General features: G+C 31.9%; 1 protein-coding gene across 1 annotated transcript; it reads left to right on the forward strand.

The window, feature by feature from the left end:
• The first annotated feature begins 12,570 nt into the window (after positions 1-12,570).
• Positions 12,571-25,692, forward strand: LOC140449653 (uncharacterized). Its single transcript, XM_072542932.1, has 2 exons — positions 12,571-13,218; positions 13,388-25,692. Exon 2 carries the CDS (start codon positions 13,950-13,952, stop codon positions 18,780-18,782), a length of 4,833 nt encoding a protein of 1,610 aa, XP_072399033.1. The 5' UTR covers positions 12,571-13,218; positions 13,388-13,949; the 3' UTR covers positions 18,783-25,692.
• Positions 25,693-25,749: the final 57 nt, after the last annotated feature.

Genomic DNA, 25,749 nt, shown 5'->3' on the forward strand with positions numbered 1-25,749 from the left:
GACTACAGGGAATGAGGACCGACGGGTTCAGAGACGCTCTATATCGCATATCTTTTTTTTATATTTTATTGATTTTGTTTTATGTAATTGTCCTATATAACTTGTTGATCATGCTTTATGTACTTTATGACTTGTCCTATATCACAATGTGATCTGATGGGATTAATAAAGAATATTCTATTCTATTCTATTCTATTCTAATAGACGCGGCAGAGATGAGAGTACTGAGAAGAATTACAGGAAATACTCTGAGAAATCGAAAAGAAAATGTAACGTATAGTGTATAAATGAATGGATACAAAATAGAAAAAAAGAATGGAATAACCACATAGGTAATGGAAATAAAATACCTGGCATTATGAATTTATTATGACAATTTCATCTCAGAAAACTAAAACAATAGTAGTCAGCAAAGAACCAACTAGATGTAAAATAAAAATTGATGGCATCAGTATTGAACAAATAATGAAAATAATATACTTGAACTTTATTTTACTGTCGTTTTGAAATTTTAAACTTTCTAGTGGGTATCCTTATGTCTTTATTACCAATTGTTATTAACATGCGTTTACACAACGTTATAACGTTGTGTATTATAAAAGTATTCTATTTCTTTTTATCGTAGTAAGTCATTACTCAGACAAAATATTTTGGTGTCTTATGGTATTGGTAACTTGATTCTGTAATAAAATTCATGGCAGACGACAAGCGGTTTCATAACCACTAAACATATCTATTTCTTTATTGTTTCCGTATATATTATGTTTTACAGTTATGATATTATGTTCGGTCTAATTGTTTTAAAAACTTTGTCGCTTGTATAAGCTTTAACTTTAATAATAATTTTATAGACCTTAATCATTTAGAAGTAAATGTATATATAATTTTTTTTCTGTCACTTGGTGTAAATATAGTTCTTATTATATATATATATATATATATATATATATATATATATATATATATATATATATATATATATATATATATATATATATATATATATATATGAGCAGAAAATAACACTTATTTCAGTTCGTACGATTTGCGGTAATTTATTTAATGTTAATTCTGGAATTTCACGTTTATACTCAGTTTCGGTTGTTCCGCTTATTTATCTGAGAGATGTTACTTTTTTTTCTTGTTATTATTTCTCTTTATAAGCAATTTTACTTGTTCATTGGTGGAATAATACCTCTATGGAAGGTTATCACTTCATTTTTTGCGCGATCGTCCGATACTTCTTCTGCCGATTCGTGACTTATCTCTTCCAATTTTGACGTCACGGGTCTCCTCCATTCTGCTTATGTGATTATTCCATTCTTTTTTTCTATTTTGTGTAAATTCATTTATACACTTTACGTTACATTTTCTTCTAATGTCTTCACTTCTCTTTTGATTTCTCAGCGTATTTCCTATAATTGTTCTCAGTACTCTCATCTCTGCCGTTTCCATTATTCTTTGCGTTGTGGCTGTGCCGGGTCTTGTTTCTGAAGCATTTGTCTTACACTGGCTTTATAAATTGATATCATCTCAGTGTTAATGTGTCTGTTTAGCCATATAGTGTTATTAAGGCATCCTGCCAGTCTATTTGCTTTTAGTATTTGATCTCTCATTTCTTTGTCCAGGTCTCCGTAGCTAGACAGTGTAATTCCCAGGTATCCCAGGTAGATATCTCTACTCCCCGATTTCAGCAAGCAGTCACCAAACTATTAAAACTGCTACATTCATGCTTCCTATTATCCAACGATTAGCCAGTCCATAACTATATGCATTATTATGGTACTGATATTGCTGCTGCCCCTCATAAGTAAATAGAATATGCAAGGGCGATTTTGGCAATTTAATAGGATTTTTGTGAGTTAGAATATAATGTCTCCGAGAAAGTAAAGAATATCTATCCGCTATCCAGATTTAATCCATAGATTAAATATTAGAATACTATAGAATAATGCTATTAACAGCAAAAAAAAAACGATATAGTAGTCAGTAACGAGAAAACCAAATAAATGTTCATTAACAGACAAAAGAGACGATGTAGTAGGGCATATAACTTAACAATAGATCCCTATAATTTTGAAAGATAGGAGCGTTTTAGATATCGCAGATAATGTTTTCACATAAGAGATCAAAGGGAAAATTCAGGTAGCAAACTAATATATGTATAACCCTCATAACAATTTTAAATCCAGAAGTCTAACACGAACTACTAAAATGAGGATATATAAAACAATGTAAGTAAAACTCAGGTATTAATTAGATCAGGATTGCTAGGAAAACCCCCAGAAGTGTTTTACGACCGGGAACTAATGCTAAGGTCAAACAGGTATATAAAGATTGCAACGTCGTACAGGAAACTAAATCTCAACGCCAAAGATATTGTTTTGCACTCTGTATTGATTGGTGATTCATAAGATTCATATATTTCTCTAAGAATTCTTCTTTCTGCGACGCTCAATCGGCTCTTATTTTGTTTTTTCATTGTCCGTGTTTCACTTACATACGTAGATTCTTATTTTTGGTACTGCGGGATGTATTTTTGGATTTAATTTTTTTGCTTAAAACGTAGCAATTACCAGCTTGTATTCTGTTGTTATTCTCTTTTGTAGTGTTTTTATTAAAACTGCTCTTAAATCCCAAATATTTAGACCGATGAACCATTTCAAAGTCTATTGAAATATTATGTCCTATCCTGTTTCGTAGTGCTCTTCTTATGATAGCCATATATTTTTTTGTCATCGTTGATTTGGAGGACCCTTCTTTGCGCTTTTTCCTATTAAATGTCTTAATGTTTTTTCTTACTAATAATTATACTTGCTACTATATTTAACTCATCGTCGAAAGTCTGTATAATGTAAGGACCTTGCTTATTAAACTTAGATTTTCTGTATTTACTTTGCGGGTGATGCTCTACAACACGATGGTAAACACGATTAGAGACACGGCATCTTCCTGTTTGAGGTCACTGTACATTTGAAAGTGAGTTGACAGTTAATTTCCTTAGGTATGCCTAGTTCTGCCATACAATTACATAACTAGTGTAATGTTTTTTTTATTCCTAACATTTTTTATTATGTATATAATTCTGAATATTTGATCAATGGTTCATTCAGTTTTTCTAATTTCATACTAATCTTTCCTAATTTCACATTTGTGGTTGCTGTCTGTCAAAGAAAACACCATTTTCCAGAGCTGATGCTATGATTTATATTTGTTGTTAAAATTACTTTGCTGCTGTATCGAGTACCGTTTACTGGTATATGAATTTGGTTACGAATTTATCTTGTGTGCTGAACTCTATTAAATCTTTTACCGCGAATTGAAAAGAATGTTTTAACCTTTATTTGTAACATTTTTATCGTTAACGTTCAGTGAAATATTTTACGTTTATCTAAATAAGTATTTACTATATTGTATAATGATTGTACATGTTTCCTGTTTGAGATCAATGTACATTTGAAAATAAGTCGATAATTTTCCTTGAAATATTACTTTACTTGTACGTTACTCCTTGTTAAATTAATTAATTTCTTAGGTAAGCCTAGTTATTCCATAGTATTCCATAGTTTTATTCTTATTATTATATCATGTGTTTGTTCAAAATCTATAAATAACTAGTTTAATGTTTTTTTTTGTATTCCCAACATTTCTCATTAACTGCCTAATTGTGAATAATTGATCAATGATTTATTAAGTTTTTTCTAATTCCACACTAATAGTCTCCTATTTGATAGTTCACCTATTCACTCAATCGTTATAGGTTTATTAGAAAAAAATCTGTATATCCTAATAATTAATACATAGCTTATACCGCTATAGTTTGTGCAGTACATTTTATCATCCCTTTTGTGTATGGGTATGCTTTTCAGCAAGTTGGTACTTGCTCTTACTTTTAAATTGACAGGTTAGCTGTTTAACTGCCTATACTGAACTTTCTTCTTCATGTTGCAAATATATATAAAAATTATTAAAAACCACTCTGACATACCGTTGACTGAAATATTGGAGACCCTATATTATTCAATCAATGGAAATACTAAGATCACACGGGGGGAATATTATGGGTTATTTCTGGTTTCGTCATAATTTATACTAGTAAGTAAGTAAGTTCGTATAACCTTCTGGCTAAGGTCTAGTGTTAGGGTTTTCAGGTCGCGCAAGCGCCCCTAATATGACTTAACGACTACTTTCGTAGCCGGGACCGACGGCTTTACGTACCCTCCGAAGCACGGTGGCAGCGCAGTTAAATTAGAAATTGAAAATTTTGTCGGTGCCAGGATTCGAACCCGGGCCCTCCAGCTTGTTAAGCCAGTAACACAGCCACTGAGCTACGGCTGCCACATAATTTACACTGAAAATACTAACAAGAGAGTGCCCTCACTTCCACATGTTAAAATTGATATATAGTACCAACAGATGCTAGTTATATACCATCAGTACTAATAAAATGGAAACTATTAAATTAATGTCAATTTCATTTAATCAAACGTACTAACCTTAAACATGGTCATTTAAGGAAACACCTCAAAAATATTGACAAAAAATTAAAAATAGCTTAAGCGTTATACAAGTAACAGCATGAGAATATTGCCTCGTACTTTTATATAGCAATTTGTTCTCACAATTTTATAGTTTTTCGAAAAATGAACTCCGATTAGAAGATTAAAACGTCAAACAAAATGTAAAAACCTATTCATATTTTGTGATACAAAATCTTCAATTTCGATATTGAATATTCTTAATAAATGTATAATCTAATATTTAAGCCTGTTTATGTTTTACAGACTTGGAAAACACTAAACAGACAAATATTTATTCCTTTATGTACTAGGTTCTAAAAAAAGTGTACTCAAAACAAATAAATATTATCTACCAAGTGTTTTATTCCAGTTTCATATGAAAGCACCAGATATTAGATATGTATTATAAATTTCGTCATAGGTGCAAATTTGAGATAAAAACCAAATGATAGAGCATATAGTGAAATATAAATATCTTATAATAGCTGTATCGAGCGAGGATAAGATAAGGTTATTGATGAGGAAAAAAATACCTATCGCTGAGGAAGTGAAAAACTAATTGGCAAACGCAAATGAAATATGCATTACAATCTATCATGATACACATATATTCGTACTACAGAAACAAGACAATTAATAAACACGGGAATCTTAATAATAAGCAAAATTTCACTTTTAATACACAGAAGAAATAATGATATGCAGAAGAAACACAAATTAAAAAACGTTATCCACTTATTGTACGCAAGAGAGATACCTCTAGGAAAAATCAAAACGACCGAAAATATATACCAAAATAACACAATAAAAGTAAAAGTAGAAGAAGAACCAACCGACCCTAATAAAGCCGACAATGGGATAAGACAGGGATATTTCCTGAGTCCTCTATTGTTCAACCTGATTATGGATGAAATAATAAAAAAGTAAGAACTAAAAAAAGATACCAAATGGAAGAAAAACAAATTAAAATTGATGTGCAAACGACGCAATACTACTCTTTCAAAATGAAGATGATTTACAACGTGTGCTGCACCAATTTCATATAACTGCCAGAAAATTTAACAAGTTAATTTCCCCAAAAGAGACAAAATTCATGGTTACAACAGCAAATTTACTAAGATGTTAATTGGAGCTGAAAGGTCAGATAATAGAACAAGTGATGGAGTTTAAATATCTAGCCATCACATTATCTAGCTACGGAAAGCTCGAAACTGAAGTGGAAGATCCAGTGAATAGAGCAAACAGAGCCGTAGGCTGACTAAATGAAACAATATGAAGCAATAAAACTATCGGGAAAGAAACGAAAGGCAGAATTTACAAAACAGTCATCAGACCAATGACATACGCGGCAGAAACAAGACCTGACACAGAGAGGACAAAAAGGATATTAGAAACAGCAGAGATGAAAACACTTAGAAAAATTGATGGTAAGACACTATGGGACAGAGCTAGAAGTACAGATATACGACGTAGATGCAAGATGGAGAAGATCAAGAACTGGTTAAGAAATAGAAGAGTAGAATGGAACGATCATATAAGCCGAATGACAACAAATAGAGTAGTAAAGACGGCAAGAGACGGTCAACCCGTAGGAAGACGATCAGTAGGAAGATCACGAAAACGATGGAACGGCAACTTACTGGAGGCACATTGAAAAATGACAGTCATGTCTATATAAATAGAAGAAGAAGAAGAAGAAGATACACAGGATAAACATTAAAATTGCTGCAAGAAAGATAAAATAAATCAGTCATATTAATGTAGAATAGCAGAGGACAGAGTGTTTAGAGAAAATAATGAATCAGTCATATTAATGTAGAATAGTAGAGGACAGAGTATTTGTCATAGCTTTGGACAAGTGCCCAATTAAAAAAAGAACACAGGTCGTTCAAAAAAGACGGAACTCTAAAAAGAAAATAGAATAGATTTAAAAAAATAAAAGCATAAACATGTCTTTTCCTACTTTTTTAATATTGAAAATACGTAAATAGAACATTGAATTAAAATGTAATCTTTGATAATCTGTGATAAACCCATCACCTGAACAGTGGCACCGATATATGTAGTTGAAATTGTTTACACTTATTTTAACTGTTTATTTTGTTATTATCTAGATATGAGTTGCGACCGATATCACAAACTTATTTATTTTTCACAAAGAGGCTCTTTAATACCTAAAATTATTACTATACAAATCTGATTCGAAATATCGTCAAAAAGTAATACACGGCATGTAAAATTTAAATTTTTAATAAAAAGTAAAAGATTAGGCATTACTTATGGGATTCAAAGAACGAGCGTTAAGGAAGATTGAAGTACTAATAACATCACCGCAATCGGGCATACCCCTGGTAATGATTAATTAATTAATCGGCTTATTCTTCAGTCACCCCTTTAATATGATTTTGTCAAATTGGTCCTTTTTAGAACCAACTATTCTAATAACATATGTCTATAACTGTTAAGGGTATATCTAGAGATCAATAAACTTTACTTTACTTAAACTTATCAGACATATGAGCTAAACACGAATGTAACTTATCTCTAGTGCAGGAAACACTCAATATTAGACTCCACCGATGTATTCTACTGTTTCCATATTTGTTATTTAATATAGATGTTAAAGCTTGGTGATCTGTTTCTATAGTAAATTCATTACCCAACAAATAAAATCTTAATTTTGTGACACAGTGTATGATACTTGCTAGTTCTAATTCAGAAACTGAGTAACCCTTTTCATGTGGCTTTGTAATTCTTGAAATGAATTGTATTGGGTATTCGACCCCATCATGTATTTGTAATAATACCCCTGATAATCTCTCTATGGATGCATCTGTTCTTAATATGAATGGCTGTGTGTAGTCAGGATAGGATATTTTTAAATTTGACAGAAAAATGTTTTTGATTTCTTGGAATGCTAGTTCTCTTCTCTGATCCCATCTCCATTTTACACCTTTTTTCAGTAGTTCAAGTAATGGAATTTCTTTTATACTTAGATCTGGTATCATCCTTTTATAATAATTAATTATTCCAATAAATCCTTTTAAAGTTCTTAAATTGTGTGGTGTTTTATATTCCTGAATGACTTGTGTCCGTTCTGGATCCATTTCGATTCCCTTAGTATTAAGTTTATAACCTAGATATATTACTTCTTTTTGAAAAAATGTACATTTTTCTTGATTTATTTTTAGTCCAACTTTGTCTAATTTGTTTATTATAATTTTTAGGTGTTTCTCATGATCTTCAGCCGTTTTAGAAAAAATTAATATATCATCAATGTAGTGAATTACAAAATGTTCATATTGATCCAAAATATCATGAAGACATCTACATAGAGCACTGCAAGATGATTGAAGTCCAAATGGTACTACTTTGAATTGATATACTACTCCATCTATCTGAAATCCTGTATACTGTCTACTTTTACTTTCTAGAGGTATTAACCAAAAACTATGCTGTAAATCGATTTTAGTAAAAATTGACATTCCTGTAATTCTTCCTAGTATTCCATCTATACTCATTGGTGCTTCAAATTGCTTTTCAGTAATCTTGTTAATATTCCTTGCATCCAAACATAACCTGATTTCACCTGATCTTTTACGTACTACTACTATAGGGTTTATAAAACGTTTATCTGCCTTCTCAATGATTCCATCTTCTAACATATTATTAATTGTTTTGTTTACTTCTTCTCTGTATTTATATGGTATTGGGTATGATTTTGTTTTAAAATCTTTTTCTTCTTTAACTTTTATACTATGGATATAATTTTGTGCAATTCTATTTTCTTTATTGACAAGTCCCTTGTGTTGCTGCAATATGGAAACGACTATTGATTTATATTCTTCAGGGCAATTAACTTTTATCACATCTTCTTCTTTACAAATAAAATTATTCTTCATTATGTACTCATTATTCCTTGCTTCCAATTTTACGCACTCCACCTCGTAGGCATCCATCTGCTTAAAATTTCCATTCCTTAAATATTCACTACAATAATTATTCTTTACATTCTTTTGGGACATTTCCCTATCATCAAAATACATTTCTTCTTCATAAACATCATTATTTTCTTTTAATAATATCCTATCAACTCTTATTCCTTCTTCCACCTCATCTTTCTGCATAAATTTAATTATTTGCCCTTCCAAAGTTACCATTTTTTCTTCAAAATCTATCTTTACTTTCTTCTTTTCCAATTCATCATTTTCCATTAATATATCAACACATAAATCCTTGACAATAAATCCTTGCATATTAATTTCTTTATTAAGAATATTAATTTTAAAATTGGCTAGTTTATCAATTTCACCCAACTTCTTATTATTTGTACCAACAATTTTAATTTTTGGAATCTTTATTATATCTGATAGTTTTAATGTATTAAAAATAAAATTCTCCGAGACTAAAGTACTTTCTGAACCAGTATCTATCATAATCTTAATCATTTTATTTTTGGCCAAAGCATTTATATAAATTAAATTAATAGATTCAATAATTTTATCTTCATCTAAAGAAATAAATTCAGAAGGTTTTTCATAATAGCAATGGCCTAACTTGTAATTCAGAAAGTTTACTGAACAAAATTTTGATTATTAGAATTGTCAGATTGTATCTGACCACTTGGATCTGATGTCCTATGTCTTTCCCTACTATGACTTCTACTCACATTTTCCTGCCTTGTACTACTTCGTTCCCTGTCTTCGCAGCTTCTATTCCTTCGAACACAATTTACCTGTCTGTTATAGTTAGGTCGCTCTGTATTTCTTCTATTGTTAAAATCGTGTCTATTATAATTAGTATTGTTATTAAAATTTTGTCTATTATAACTAGTATTGTTATTAAGATTCTGTCTATTTTGATTATTGTTATTATTATTAAAATTTTGTAAACTATCACCATACCTAGTATTATTGTTATATGATTGTCTATATTGTTGATTATCATTCTTATTATATTGAAAGTTATTATTGCCTTTTCTATTGTTGTTATCATTACTTGTCATATTACCTCTTTGTATTCTTTGAATAAAATTAATAAAACTCTCTATTGTTTGAATATTTTGTACAGTTACTGTTTGCACAACATCAGCATCAAAATGTCTAGATACATTTAAGACTGTTTCATCCTCTCTAAGTGGTGGTTCTAAATATTTTGCAACTGTTATCAGTTTTAATGCATAATCTACCATATTTGATTTTAAATTGTGATTATACTTTCCAAAATATAGAATTTCTCTAAACTTGGCTTGCTTTAGTTCACCCCAATAATAATTTAAAAATTTATTTTCAAATGTTTGAAAATTATCTAAATCATTTTCAATACTAGCAAACCAAGTTGCTGCATTGTCATTTAATGTCATTCTAATATAATCTTTAATATCATTAATATTATTCACAAATCTTAATTTATGTTTTAAACTATTTATGTATACTCTAGGATGCAAATTTTTTATATTACCAGAGAATTTAATCCCAGTCTCATTTGTTAAATTTAAGTAAGGTCTCCCTATGTCTCTCATTTGTGAAATATCATCTATTCTCTGTTCCACATTTCTTATTTGATTACTATTTATTTGGATATTTTGTTGTATATCCTCTAATTTTTCTTCTGTGTTTCTCCTGTCTTCGTTAATTTTTACTTCTAAGTTACATTTCTGCAACTCTATTTTCTGTTCTATATCTATCTTATTATCTTGAATAATTCTCTTTACTTCTGTCCTCTCATTGTCTATCCTTTTCTTGTAGTCATTCCGTATATTTTTTATTTCATTTGCTACTTTTTTCTCTGCAGTTTCAAGTTTTTTATCCATTTGTTTTTCTATTTGTTTTACAATTTTATTATTATTATCTTCTATTTTCTTTTCTAATTTTCTATAATTCTCTTCTAATTTCTGTTCCATTTTTTTCATGTCTTCTTTGACTTCTTTTGAATTCTCTTCCAATTTTTTTATGTCTTCTTTGATTTCTTTTGAATTCTCTTTCATTTTTTTTGTATTCTCTTCCATTTTCTGTTCCATTTTTCTCATGTCTTCTTTGATTTCTTTTGAATTCTCTTCCATTGTCTTGTTCATTTGCATCATTAATGACATCAAAGCTGCCATATTGACATTTTCCTCTCTTTCTGGATTCATTTCTGCAGTATCTTGTGGAACTTGAACTAAACTCTCCTCTTGTATAGGTTGTGTTTCTACTTCCACATCTTCTTCATTCCTTTTGCTTCTTGTACCTTTCTTTCCTTGAGACATTTTGAGACTTTACTTGTTCAAATATAATTAAAAATAAAATCTATAATTTTTTCTTTCTACTGGTAATTAATTTAATTATATGAGAGCACTTATCTTCCCAAACTAATTCTTTTAAATAGAGAGCCCCGCGGTGGGCGCCAAATTTGTTATGATGTATTGTTTGTGAATGATGAGCAATGAGTATTTTTTAATAATATAGGGTTTTTATCGCGGTTCTCAAAGAATTAGTTTGTAAGTACTTTTTTAAATTATCTTTATTAGATCTACAATGAAACACACACATATATATATATATATATATATATATATATATATATATATATATATTATATATATATATATATATATATATATATATATATATATATATATATATATATATATATATATATATATATCTAACCTAGCCAATGTAAATTTAAAATAAACTATCTTTAAATTGAAATTCTTATGAAACTAATTAAATTCTATAGACAATGTAAAATTTAAACAAACTATCTTCAAAATTGAAATTGTTATGACACTAACTAAATTATATTAACAAATTTTTGTACCTTTCTGTCACTGAATGCCTAAATGAACTGTATTCCACTATATAGATTCTAATCACTACTCAATGTCTTCCTGCTTCGGTTATCCTTGTTTTTGTGAAATTACTTTTTCCAATTATCAGCTTCCACCAATTTAAAATATATTTCTTCTTAAGCATTTATAAACCACCAAGCAAACCAGCAAACAGCATTTATATTTATTCTTCTTTTCAGTATACCAATATTCAATCACCAAATATATTATATAATTTTAATTTTCAATTAATACTTCTTGCATTATCCAATCACCAATTATACATTACATAATTTTTAATCTTCAATAATATTTTTTTTATGCTGTTTCTTAATCTTCATTTAACTCACTATATTGAACAATTATAACTGATTGACTGACTCTAACTAACTTTCATACTAAAAAACTGGCCATCATAGTAACTGTAACTCATAACTGATTGACTAACTGAATGGACATCTTGAATCCAAATCACCGGGTATTTATATCTTTTTTCATGTTCCAGAATCATCTAGCAAGAAATCATGTTCCATTTGTTCTATTAAATACATGTCTGAATTTTCTGGAACAAACCATTTCGCAAACAAGGCCATCTCCGGTAATCTAGAGAATTCCTTACTTTTCTTTTGATAATTTTGTTGACATTTAGGCTTTTCAGATCAGAATAAACACTTAAATCAGTAACTATATATAAATTAAACATTTTAAACTAACATTATTATTATAACCCCACTTTATATTCCTAATTATTAATTTCTATCTGTCACTTACTGTATAGTTGGTTGCCCAGTCACATGGCTCACTTAAATATATCTACAATATTATAATTATTAAAATACAACTTTTTACAATTATTATATGCTAATTTCTTAAAAATGCCCTCACATAAATAATTTTTATTAAATTCTCTAGTATATAACTTCTTAAAATAACCAAATACTTGTTATATCTAATATTATCTAGTATATAATTTATAAATTATTTTCTTTAAACACCAATCATCTCAATATATATATATATATATATATATATATATATATATATATATACATATATATATATATATATATATATAATATATATATATATATATATATATATACATATATATATATATATATATATATATATATATATATATATATATATATATATATATATATATATATATATATATATATATATATAGAGAGAGAGAGAGAGAGAGAGAGACAGATACATAGATGTATATGTATATATACAGGTTGATCTTCACCCTCGATTAATTTGTTTCTGATCCTAGAGATGGCTCTACTGCGACATAATCGTAGATTTCTACATGATGACTCTGTTATATTTTCAAACCCTAACATAAATTGCAGTTTTCTATCATTATATCAATTGGCTGAGTTGCCAAGTTGTGTAAACAGTAATTTTATCAAATACCTACGCTATAACTTATAATACTAGTAGACCAAGTGTTAGTGCCAAAACCGGGCCTGTTTAAAACACGTGACAGCAAGACGAAGGATGCTCCTTTTCTTCCGCGTCCCTTTCCCCGTACCGGTCGCATCGCGTACCGTAAAAGACACAGTCCACTGCCAGCTACTGAAGAACGCAGACACTCATTTACTTTAGAAATTATATCGCATGTATTTTAAGTTTACTACAATAAAAACGTGAAATTCTTAAAGTTTGTACAAATTTATTACCATAAAAGTTGGTTCTTCGATCCAGATTTGATACAAACTAGTGTTAAACCCGATTTGATATCGGCAAATTGCAACAATTAGATTCGAAGAAGTTCCTACATTTATTCTAACGAACAACTTGAGACGAGACAGCAGTTGACCTTGGCTGGACAAGCGAAGCGGCGATACGTAGAGATCCACAACAGATCCATTACAGGTTAGTGAATAATATTTACGGATAGATAGTGTGTATCACAATCTTATCACAATTGATTCCCCTTTAACATTTCATTCCTGTTTCTATCTGACAATATTTTTAACGATATTTGCCGGTGTTTATATTTTAATTTGAAATTTTACTTATTCGACTGTTACATTCATCTTAGAAGCAATACCGGCACAGTATTTATTACAATCATACATAGAATTATTAACAATTTTGACATTTCTTTTAAACATAAGATATTATAGCGATATATTTCTATTCTTTTTACTGAAATACATACATACAGGGTGTCGCAATTATACAAATATATATATATCAATTAACAATTGTTATATTTCCTTTAAACATAAGATATATTATAGCGATATATTTTTATTCCTTTCACTGAAATACATATATACGGGGTGTCACAATTATACAAATTTAAAATGGCTTGTGCTAAAACTAATCGTACTTCAATTTAATCAAGTCTCACTCGTTTTAGTAATTATTTTAACACTATTAAAGATTTGGAATGTGATGAAATCGATTTATACGAACTACAACAGCGATTAAATAAAGCTGAAACACTGCTAGACGATTTCAACACAGCTCAATCAACTATTGAAGCAGAAGATAAGAACTATGATGCTAATTGTGTTGCTCATTCTCGCGAGAGGGAGAAATTTCAAAACGATTATTACAAAATCATTGCAGCCACCAAAAAACTAACGAATTCCTTCATGAACACAAATAAAGTTGATAATAATGATAGTACTAGCTCTTCAGAAAGTAACTTCTCAAACATTCGCTTGCCTCAGTTATCCCTTCCTACTTTTGACGGGTCCTTTGATCAGTGGCTTTTCTTTAGAGATAGTTTCACATCCATTATACACGAAAATTCGTCTATGTCTAAAGTACAGAAATTTCACTACCTGCGGCTTTCCCTACAAGGAAAAGCAGCAGACAAGGTCAAATCATTACAATTGTGTGACGCGAATTATGACATTGCTTGGAAGCTACTTAAAGATCGATTTGAAGACAAACAATTTCTTATTAAAAATCACATTAAGGCTCTTTTTGATTTACCCATTCTAACAAAAGAATCTTATTACGGCTTAACATCAATTCGCGACGGAATCGAGAAGAACTTGAACGCATTAGAAGTGCTACAACGGCCTACTGAACATTGGGATGATTTAATCATATACCTTATCACTAATAAATTCGATAACACTACTAAACGAGCTTGGGAATCGCGCACTGATGCTAGAAACATCCCAACCTTACAACATTTACTTACTTTCCTGGAAGAACGCTGTCGTATTCTATCCTCAATAACTCAACATCAGGACGACACTGCATCGAAACAGCCACATAGGCAAACACGATCATTTGTTTCTACCACTACAACCAATTGTACTTTATGCAATGCAAGTCACAGTTTGTACACCTGTGACAAATTTTTGAAACTAACACCTCTTGAAAAACTAAATACTGCGAAACGTTTGAGATTATGTATCAACTGCCTAGGTACTAATCATGTAACACGAAACTGCAAATCTTCTGGTTGCAGAAAATGTGGGAAAGTACACCACACTTTACTTCATTTTCAGAATAATGACAAGGAGCAGATCCAAGCTACACAGAGCACGTCAAAAAACAACACTGGATCTATTCCTAGCACACCGAATGAGATTGTCAGCTTGACAAGTAGTATTTCTTCACCACCTCAGACACTCCTTTCAACTGCTTGCATTACGGTGTTTGACAACGTCAACAATCCACATCAGTGTAGAGTGCTTCTTGATAGTGGAAGCCAAATAAACTTCATTTCTGAGAAACTTTCCAATATTCTACAATTTCCTAAAACTCAAATTGATACTTCCATATCCGGAATAAATCAACTGCAAACTAAGGTTACATACTCCATTTCTTTACTTTTCAAATCCAACATTAACAATTTTCAAAGACGTATAACTTGTGTTGTCTTAACTCGCATTACAGATAACTTGCCTTCCTTGCCAATTAGTACTGACAAACTACGCATTCCAGAAAATATTACTTTGGCTGATTCTGAGTTTAACAAACCTGCTCCTATTGACTTACTGATAGGAGCAGATATATTCTGGGACCTAATAAGCATAGGGCAAATTAAACTGGGTCGTAATCTACCCATCCTACAAAAAACCAAGTTAGGTTGGCTAATATCTGGACCTATACACACCAAAACCAACACATATACAAGTTTACACTGTTCTGTAACAAACAACTTGGATACACAACTTTCCAAATTTTGGGAAATAGAAGAATATCCAAAAACTGAATTTCTTTCTGACGAAGAAAACTACTGTGAACAACATTTCAAAGAAAATGTAACGCAAGACGCAGATGGACGTTTTATCGTCACAATTCCACTCAAAAAATCAATTTCTGAACTTGGAGATTCCAGAACTGCAGCAACTAACAGATTTTTTACATTGGAGCATAAATTGCTTAAAAACAATGATATGCGGTTACAATACCATCAATTCATTAAGGAATACATTGATCTTGGGCACATGTCTTTGGCTGAAGATCAAGATGACAAAAACGGTTTCTTTCTTCCACATCATTGTGTGCTTAAGGCTGAATCGACTACTACACAACTTCGTGTCGTTTTTGATGGTTCAGCTAAAAGTTCGACCGGTGTTTCACTTAACGACCTTATGATGGTCGGTCCAAACGTACAAGACAACTTATTTTACATATTATTGCGCTTTAGAAAACACAACTACGTCTTGAGCGCGGACGTAGCAAAAATGTATCGTCAGGTACTGGTACAAGAATCTCAACGCAACCTTCAAAAGATTCTATGGCGTTTTAACGCTAATGATAGCATTCTAGTATACACCTTAAACACTGTGACATACGGATTAGCTTCTGCCTCATTTCTTGCCATTAGATCACTTCAAGAAGTCGCTCATAGAAACATTAATAGTTTTCCTAAAATATCTAATATCATTTTACACGATTTTTATGTTGACGATCTCCTAACAGGTGCAGAAACTGTAAATGAAATCATACAAATTAAAGAACAAATCACTAGTCTACTTCTACGTCACGGATTTCCATTGAGAAAATGGATCTCAAATGATCCAGCCTCATTGTCCAATTCCAACCAAACCCCTTTGCACGTTGGTGAAGGTGACCAAACCAAAACACTTGGTTTACTTTGGAATCCCAACGTCGATTGCCTACAATACTCGATCAGTGGATTAACTCCTCCTTTCAGAATTACAAAAAGACAAATCTTGTCATCAACTGCACAGATTTTCGACCCTCTTGGACTTCTATCACCAGTCACTGTCACTGCTAAAATCATACTCCAAGAGCTTTGGAAGCTCAAAATATCATGGGATGAAACTGTACCTGCTGACTTATACACGACTTGGTCTAAATATCATTCTCAATTACAATTACTCAACTCTATTAAAATACCACGACAAGTGTCTTGTCCAAACCCAACCTCAGTGGAACTGCACGGGTTCTGCGATGCTTCGCAGCACGCCTACGGTGCATCAATATACATACGTTGCTGTGATACATTGGGAAATTTTACTTCCAACTTGTACTGTGCCAAAACACGGGTCGCTCCCCTCAAAACTTTAACTATTCCACGATTGGAGCTTTCTGGCGCTTATTTACTGGCACAACTTGTTAGCAAAGTAACTTCTTCTTGTGAGTTTGATTTCCAAAACATTTACTACTGGATTGATTCCACAATATGTCTATCATGGATCAATTCATCCCCACATATATTGAAGACCTTTGTCGCTAACAGAGTGGCAACCATTCAGCAACTGTCGAATGTCACTTCATGGTGTTATGTAAATACTAAGGACAATCCTGCAGATTTACTGACACGTGGTATGACACCTTCTAACTTACCTTCCTCAAATTTTTGGTTTCATGGACCTTCTTGGTTGATTCAAACTGAATCTCAATGGCCAACTAACAATACTCAACAATCTATGATTCTTACTGAAAACCTTCCTGAAGTTCGAAACACGAACTTTTCCCTTATCAACATTGTCAACATATTCGACACTTACATTATTGAGTTGATCAACAAACATTCTTCATTCTTTAAATTACAGCGTATATTCGCTTATGTTTTAAGATATATGAACAATCTTAGAATTCATGAGATCTCCTCTAGACAGCTTGGTCCTCTAACGGTCGTTGAACAGCATCAAGCGCTTTTCTTTTTGATTCGTGCGGTACAGCGTTACCATTTATCTGAAGAATATCACCAGTTATCTTCTTCTAAACCTCTTAATCGAAGGAGTAAATTATTATCCCTACATCCCTTCTTCGACACCACACACAAGGTAATACGTGTTGGAGGTCGACTACAACACTCCAATTTTGATTTGGATAAAAGACATCCAATTATTCTCCCTTCAAAATGTCACCTTACAACTATCATAGCACGCTCTGAACATATTAGACTTTTACACACTGGACCACAAGCTCTCTTATCAGTTCTGAGAGAGAGATTTTGGCCTCTAGGAGGACGCAACCTGGTGAAACGTGTGGTTCGCGAATGCATACAATGTTTTAAGGTAAACCCCAAACCTGAATCACACCTCATAGGAAATCTTCCTGCTTCTCGCGTCACTCCTTCTAGGCCTTTCTCGATAACTGGTTTAGACTATGGTGGCCCATTCCTACTACGTGATCGTAAGGGTAGAAATTTCAAAACAACTAGAGCTTACATTTCACTTTTCGTGTGCTTCGCCACAAAGGCTGTGCACTTAGAGTTAGTCAGTGATCTCACAACTGAGTGCTTCCTGGCATGTCTACGTCGTTTCACTTCGAGACGTGGTAAATGCAATGAAATACATTCTGACAATGCGACTACATTCGTAGGAGCTAACAACGAATTAAACAAATTTCTTTCTTGTAACGCGAATAGCATCGCAAATGGTTTATCACAAGATGGTATTCAGTGGAAGTTTATACCTCCCAAATCTCCTCACTTCGGGGGCATTTGGGAGGCTGGAATTAAATCTACAAAACAACATTTAAAAAGGGTACTGGGCAATGCTTCATTAACTTTTAAAGAATTTAATACAGTATTGTGTCAGATAGAAGCCTGCCTCAATTCCCGTCCTCTTTGTCCTCTTTCACACGATCCCAATGATCTAACTCCTCTCACACCCGCACACTTTCTGATTGCAGACAACCTGATGGCGCCACCCGATCGCCAGTTACATGATGTGGATGAAAACCGACTTCCAAGGTTTCAACGACTACAATCTATGGTGCAGCATTTTTGGACCAGGTGGTCCAAGGAATATGTATCCTCCTTACAAGCCCGTCTCAAATGGAAGACAAATTTTCCACAATTAATCAACGTTGGCGCTATGGTCCTCATTAAAGAAGATGGAGTCCCACCACTAAAATGGAAATTAGGACGAATTTCCAAACTACACACTGGCGATGATCAAGTCATTCGTGCCGTCACCGTAAAGACTGCTGCCAGTGAATTGAAACGTGCCGTGACCAAAATTTGTATTTTGCCGAACTAGCTTATTTTCTTTCGAACCCCTACAGTGCTTCAAGGCCGGGACTCTATGTTAGTGCCAAAACCGGGCCTGTTTAAAACACGTGACAGCAAGACGAAGGATGCTCCTTTTCTTCCGCGTCCCTTTCCCCGTACCGGTCGCATCGCGTACCGTAAAAGACAAAGTCCACTGCCAGCTACTGAAGAACGCAGACACTCATTTACTTTAGAAATTATATCGCATGTATTTTAAGTTTACTACAATAAAAACGTGAAATTCTCAAAGTTTGTACAAATTTATTACCACCAAGTAAGCAAAGATATCTTTAACACCATCTTTATGTATAATACTTTACTGCTCTGCTGTGTCAGTCGGAATATAATAATTATCTAAACAATTTTATCGACACAGAAATTATTGCGGCTATATCTGTGAATATCATATTTTCATTAAATTGGAACATCATATTATATTACATTTTTGTTCATAGTTAAAAATTAAATGATCTGGTATTATGTAATATTTATACTCTCTCAGTATTTATGGATTAATACATTTTACTATGTCTTCCTCTTCATAAAATTAGTTCATAATAGAAATAGCAAGCAATTTTACTTGAATTTTACAATGAATCATTTACTTGAATTTACAGTCCGTAAACAAAAAATCCTTTTTGATTCGCTTTCCATATCAGTTATTTTTAATGGGACTGATTGTATTTTTATTTTAATTTTGTTTAGGCTTCTTAATACCATAGTGAAAAGTAATCACATTTTTATCTCGAAAATGAAAATATAACGATCACATCACACCTACAGAGGGAAATTAATTACATTTACTTTTAAGTAAAGTGCATACTCAATTTTTAATTGTAATTAATTTGTTCCCTGCTCTGATACCTAATAAAAAGTCTATATTGTACCAAAGTATCGTTATATTATAATACGCGTTGACAGTACACGCAAAAATTTTAACAACGCATACATTTGCCTTTAGGTACTGAACGTAAGAAAGTATGCAAAATATTCTTCATGAATATCCTAGATATTTCCGAGAAAACCATCAGAACTGTTGTGAAAAAGAACAACAACTGTACTGTCAAAGGCATTCAGGATGAAGATCTTAGAAGAAGACACAATAATCATCACCAGATCCATCTCTACGACGACGTCAGGGATCATATTAACTCTATTCCGATAATCGAGAGCCATTATTGTAGATCTCGTTCTAAATGCGAATATATAGAAGGCGGTCTTACCATTGCTGCTTTACACCGAAATTATGTTAATAAATGTGTTGAGGATAAACAATATATTCCACACCAAATTCATGATCACATTTTTGTGATAGACTTTAATATCTCCTGTCAGCCCAAGAAACACCAGTGTGAAGAATGTACATTCTCTAATAATACTGACGATAAACCAAGTTTACAAGCGAAACAAAAACCAGATGAAAGAGAAAATTCTTTTAAGATCAGAAAAAGAAAAAGACAAACAGACAGTTACTGAGATATTTATAGTTGCAGTATATGACTTGCAGGCTGCAATGCCTTGTCCACAGGGCGAGGTCTCTAGTGTTTATTATATTTCGAAAGTAAATGTACTTAATTTTACAATTACCGGTTTGTGGCTCTTTTGTATTGAAGTAGCGATATATAGCGAGTATATTTTAATATACAATACATACAACACAATACAAAATATACAAAATATCAAGTTTTAAATTTTCAAGGTTTTGGTTTTACGTGGTAGATCAACTATTAGACGGTCGGTAAGGAATAAACAAAAGAATAGTAGATTTACTTACCGTTTAACTAAATGTAATCCTCTCCTACTATTCTTTTTAAAAGGCATATTGTCCGAATACTAAAACTAATTCTAATACTAATATAAAAATTACCACTAATACGTTATGTACTGTGGCGTACCCAGGGGGGGTTTGGCCCTGACAGAGAGGTAGCGAGGTTGATTTAAGTCTGCTCCGTAAAAGACTCCCGAATACTGGAGAATCATCATCATCATCATTCTGGCTTTACAACTCTGCGTGGGTCCTAGCCTCCTCAAGAATTTCTCTCCAGTCGTTTCTATCCATCGCCTTTCTCCGCCAAGCACGTATTCCCATATTTCTCATGTCTTCATCGATGTTATCAAGGAACCTTGTTCTGGGTCTTCCTCTTCTTCTCTGACCAATGGGTCTATCAAAGAGTGTTTTTCTAGCTAGGTTATTATGTTATAGGTCATATCTTAATATGTTTTACGATATCTGGTTCCTGGTATGTTCTATAAAGTTCGAAGTTGTATCGTCTTCTCCACACTCCATTGTCATTCACTGCTCCAGAGATTCGCCTTAGTACTTTTCTTTTGAAACATCCTAACAGGTTTTCATTATTTTTTGTTAGAGTCCAGGTCTCTGAACTATATGTCAGGACTGGGGATATTATTGTTTTGTAGAGTTTTATTTTTGTATTTCTCGATATAATTGTGGATTTAAGGAGGTGCTGGAACCCAAAATAGCATCTGTTTGCCGTGCAAATTCTGCGGATTATCTCTGCGGTACTATTAATTTCAGTGTTAAGGAGCGCTCTCAGGTATACAAAGTCGTTAACTGCTTCGATGACGTCGTTATCTAAGGGGTCGTAGGATTTGTAGTTGCGTGCTTATTTTCATATACTTTGTTTTGTTGATGTTTCTGATGTTATTACATTGACATACTCATAGGCTAGTAACAACATTATCATGTCATTTATTTGTTAATTAATCGTAAAGTATTTCTTGTGAATAGTTTTTGTACCGATGGTATTATTTAATATTTTTGGTTGTGGTTTTCAGTAAAGGGACAGCACGGGTTCTAGCTCAAAATCGGTCATTTTCCCATGTAAATCTATATAAGAAAATCTAAGGTCCGTTCTGGTCATTTTTGGCTCATTTCGTTGTAGAGGTAGGTAGGCTCAACAAATATATGATATAGCGCCGTTTTAGCGATTTTGTCATGTTTGCTTGTTTCTCTGTTAGCCTGTGACTACTCTCCTTTCATTTAACGTCTCGTACGTCAAAATCGGATAAATAACAACGAAGATCCGATAGATATAGTGCTGGTTTGACAATGCTGCCAACTTTGTTTTTTGTGATAACATATTCGATATCTCGTCCTCTTTCCAACGAGCCCTCATTCGCAAAGATCGGACCAATAGAAACGGAGATACGGTATAGTGCCGTTTTGGCAATGTCTTTCCGTCTGTTTTTTGTGTTAACGTATTGGATATCCCCTCCTCTTTCATTTAACGTGTTACACGAAGTAATCTGACTAATAACAGCAGAGAAACGATATAGTGCCGTTTTGGCATTGTCTTTGCGTTTGTTTTTTGTCCTAACATATTCATTACCACCTCCCCTTTCCATCGATACCTTGCACATTGTTGAACGTTGAGCCGTTTAGACGTTACAAGCTTAGTGTCCTTTTGGCAATGCCGCCATCTTTGTTTTTTATGTTAACGTATTCGTTACCCCCTCCCCTTTCCGACGATACCTCACACGTCACGTCGCGCTCGCTCCTCCACAACGAAATGAGCCAAAAATGACCAAAATGGATATTCTGACCAAAAATGACTTAGATTTTCTTATGGAGATTTACATGGGAAAATGACCGATTTTGAGTTAGAAAACGTGCTGCCCCTTTACATCTAATCAAACTGATAGTTTTATTTCCTACTTGCACTTTATATTTTTATAGGCAATTCTTAAGATGTTGTAGATAGAAAATTTAGATTTTTCTATTTATGTTGGAGAACGTGTTCAGGTGTAAAAAATATATTTATAAAAACATAATTAGCTTAACAACTTCCAAAATATCTTGAAAGCATCATGAGAAAATGTGAACGTTATACTTAACTCAATTATAAATAAATAACTTTTTAATACAATAACCCTAAAACTATTAATGACAAAAAAAATTTAATAAATTAGAAAAACAATTTCAGAAGAAAAAATATATTTTGTTTCAATTTTTGTTAATCGGGAAGAGAATGGAGCAAAACACAAAACTTCTTAAAATAATACTTTTGCGCAACGCATAAAAATATTGATATAGAATCAGAGCTAAAGAAAAAAATCGGAAACGTTAAATGCTCTAATTCAAATAAATACGGTGATGACGTTTAACCAGATGTCTAGATAATTAAAATATACCGAACAGGCGAACAGTTTATCCCTAAAAGGCCACTTAGAAACGTAATATACCGACTAATTTTTTTTTTTGCATTATTTCTAATACACCAAACCTTTTTTATTCGATTCTATGTATTTTTCTAAGTTCAAATGTATCTTTTCCAAGTAGGCGGACAATTGTTATTAACAAATAACTTATATAAAAAAGACAATTTCACCGAATAGATTCGGAATCAATTTTTTTAGGCGTATCTCATCGAAATAAACACTTTTCCTCTTTCCTCTCTTAGTAGTTTTTCAAAAAAGCTTCTGTTTAGAGTTATTTGCAATTTTTTTTAAATCCGTTAATTAGTGATTTTTGGAATAGACTTTTTTTTAACTACCTACTAAATGAATTGTAATTCTATAAAAAACTTTATAATATTTAAACCTTCAAGTAGGTACAAGTATGAATATTTGCACAAGGATAAATTGTTTCTATCTCGCTGAAAACATGGGCCCAAATATTTCGAATATGCCTTTCGAGCTATCTACCGTTAGGTGTGTACAGCCAGTGGTTGCAGAAATACAGGCGCGCGGATTCCTACATCTTTGTTTAAATTTGAAACATTAATTTAATACAAATAATATTACCTACTGTTTATTTAGAAAAAGAGATATTTCTAATTATTTTTAGAAAGACGTATTATAAGTAAAACAATTGAAATTCATTTTTTGCAATGCCACAATAGTGTCAATTTTCTTTTAATATATGTGGTGCCTATTATTGAATGTTTTATCACAGTGAAACATTAAAATCAATATATAGTTTACTTTTCATGGAAAATATAATAAAATAAAAATATAATATTACTTATACTTCGTTGTTATTGTCAATAATTTAAAATTTTTCGTCGGCAGCAGCAGGATTTCCATCTAAAGAGCTGATTTTATTGTCTTTAATATTTCGTCTTTTTACAATTTTAACATCGTCTTTAAAATTTTTACAATTCTCTGGTGTACACGCACATACAGTCGACTCGCGTTAATCCAAACCTGCGATAATTCGAACCTCTCTTTAATTCCAAGTTATCACAAGTTCCCTACAAAATCTCTTTATATTTCGAACTAAATCAATACATTTTTATGCACTTGGTAATTCGAACGAAAAAAATCATCAATGCTGGAGTACTACTAAAGAACTACTAAAGGTGAATTTCCTTGTCTGGAAAAAAGTCTGGTCATTTGGCCAGACTTTCAGACAAGACAAAGTAGAGGACAAAAAGTGGCTATTAGCGAAAACTTGTTGAAGGGAAAAGCAACAGAGTTCGCGTCTACTCTAAGCATCAAAAACTTTGCGGCAAGTGGAGGGCTTACAGCTGAAATTTTATCTTCGGCAGACAAGAATGAAACAAGTAACGATAAAGATGAGTACGATACATCAGAATCTTTGGCAGAGGTGTCAGTTAAGAAAGCAAGATCATCATTCGATACCTTACAAACCTTCTGTCTACAAAAAGTGATGAAAAAGCATTTCAGGCATTTTTTGTCTTAAAAAAAATGTGAGCAGTCTGAGCAGCAGCAATGTGCTTTGAAGCAAACTAGTTTATTACAGTTATTTCGAAAGTTTGATTAATTCACAATATGAATACATACATGTATGTACACGAATGTACCTCTAAACTTTTGTCATCGTTATAGAATGGCAGTTAATAAATAATAATTGATCAACACTTAATAATTCGAAGTTTTATTTATTTTCTCTCGGAAATTTCGAACCCTTTGATATTTCAAACACTCAGTAATTCGTAATATTTTAAGAGTTCCCCGAGTTTGGAATTAACGAGAGTCGACTGTACAGCATCCTATATTGGAAATACAATAAGAATTTTTCGTGGAACGTTTTTCGCGACATGAACAGAAATATTTTTGTAACGTCTTAACAAGTTTCGCCTTCAAAATATTTAAAATCGAGACAATTATTTTCCATGCGTTAATGGATCAAGAGATGAAATAATATTGTTTTTTGCTTGAATCCTTTCTAAAATTTGCCAATTTGCTTTTAGGTAATGTTGGTTTCGATGATTGTAATTTCTCATTAGATGCATCTATAGTTTAATTATGGATTCATGACATTTTTTTAAACTTATTTTGAGGGTCATATAGTTTAGATCAGAATAGTGTCAAAATTTTAAGTCCTTTGTCTAAAAAAATACATTTAAACTGAAAAATATAGTCGGTTTGTACTCTGTTTATAGGGGTAAACCGGTCGGCTATAAGGACTAGGTAGTTCTCGGCGTTTTATAATTTTTTAAAATTTAGTGGAATCAATGCCTGAATTCTTTTCAAAAAGTCATTAAAAGCAAGTCAAGACATTTTTCATTTAAGCTAACCGAGCAGGCATGTGAATGCTTCAAACTTCTAATAAGGATGTAATTAAATAGTCAGATTTGTAATTGGGTCCAATATAAACGATCATAAATAACCATATCAATTTTTTTATTGTTTTTTGCGCGTTTAACTAGTACCGTAGTTCTAGTTTTCAACTTTCCTTTAATGGCACATTTGTAAATGGACTAATTCTATTAAAATTACTAAAATATTAGTTGATTTATAATCAACGTCTAACAATTTGTTTATTCTAAGTCTATTTAGAAATGTGCTATTAAATAAAAATTTCACAATAATCAAAATCACATTAGAGAATGATAGAACAATACCAAATGTATCAGCAGCTATAATGAAGGTATTAAATAATTTTTTATTTAAGCGAAACATTAAGACCATTAAAGTGAACATTAATATTAAATCAAAATAGGGAATTTGACTGATCTTAGATATGTAAA

The sequence above is a fragment of the Diabrotica undecimpunctata genome, chromosome 9 (genome assembly GCF_040954645.1).
Source record: "Diabrotica undecimpunctata isolate CICGRU chromosome 9, icDiaUnde3, whole genome shotgun sequence".
Classification (NCBI taxonomy): domain Eukaryota; kingdom Metazoa; phylum Arthropoda; class Insecta; order Coleoptera; family Chrysomelidae; genus Diabrotica; species Diabrotica undecimpunctata.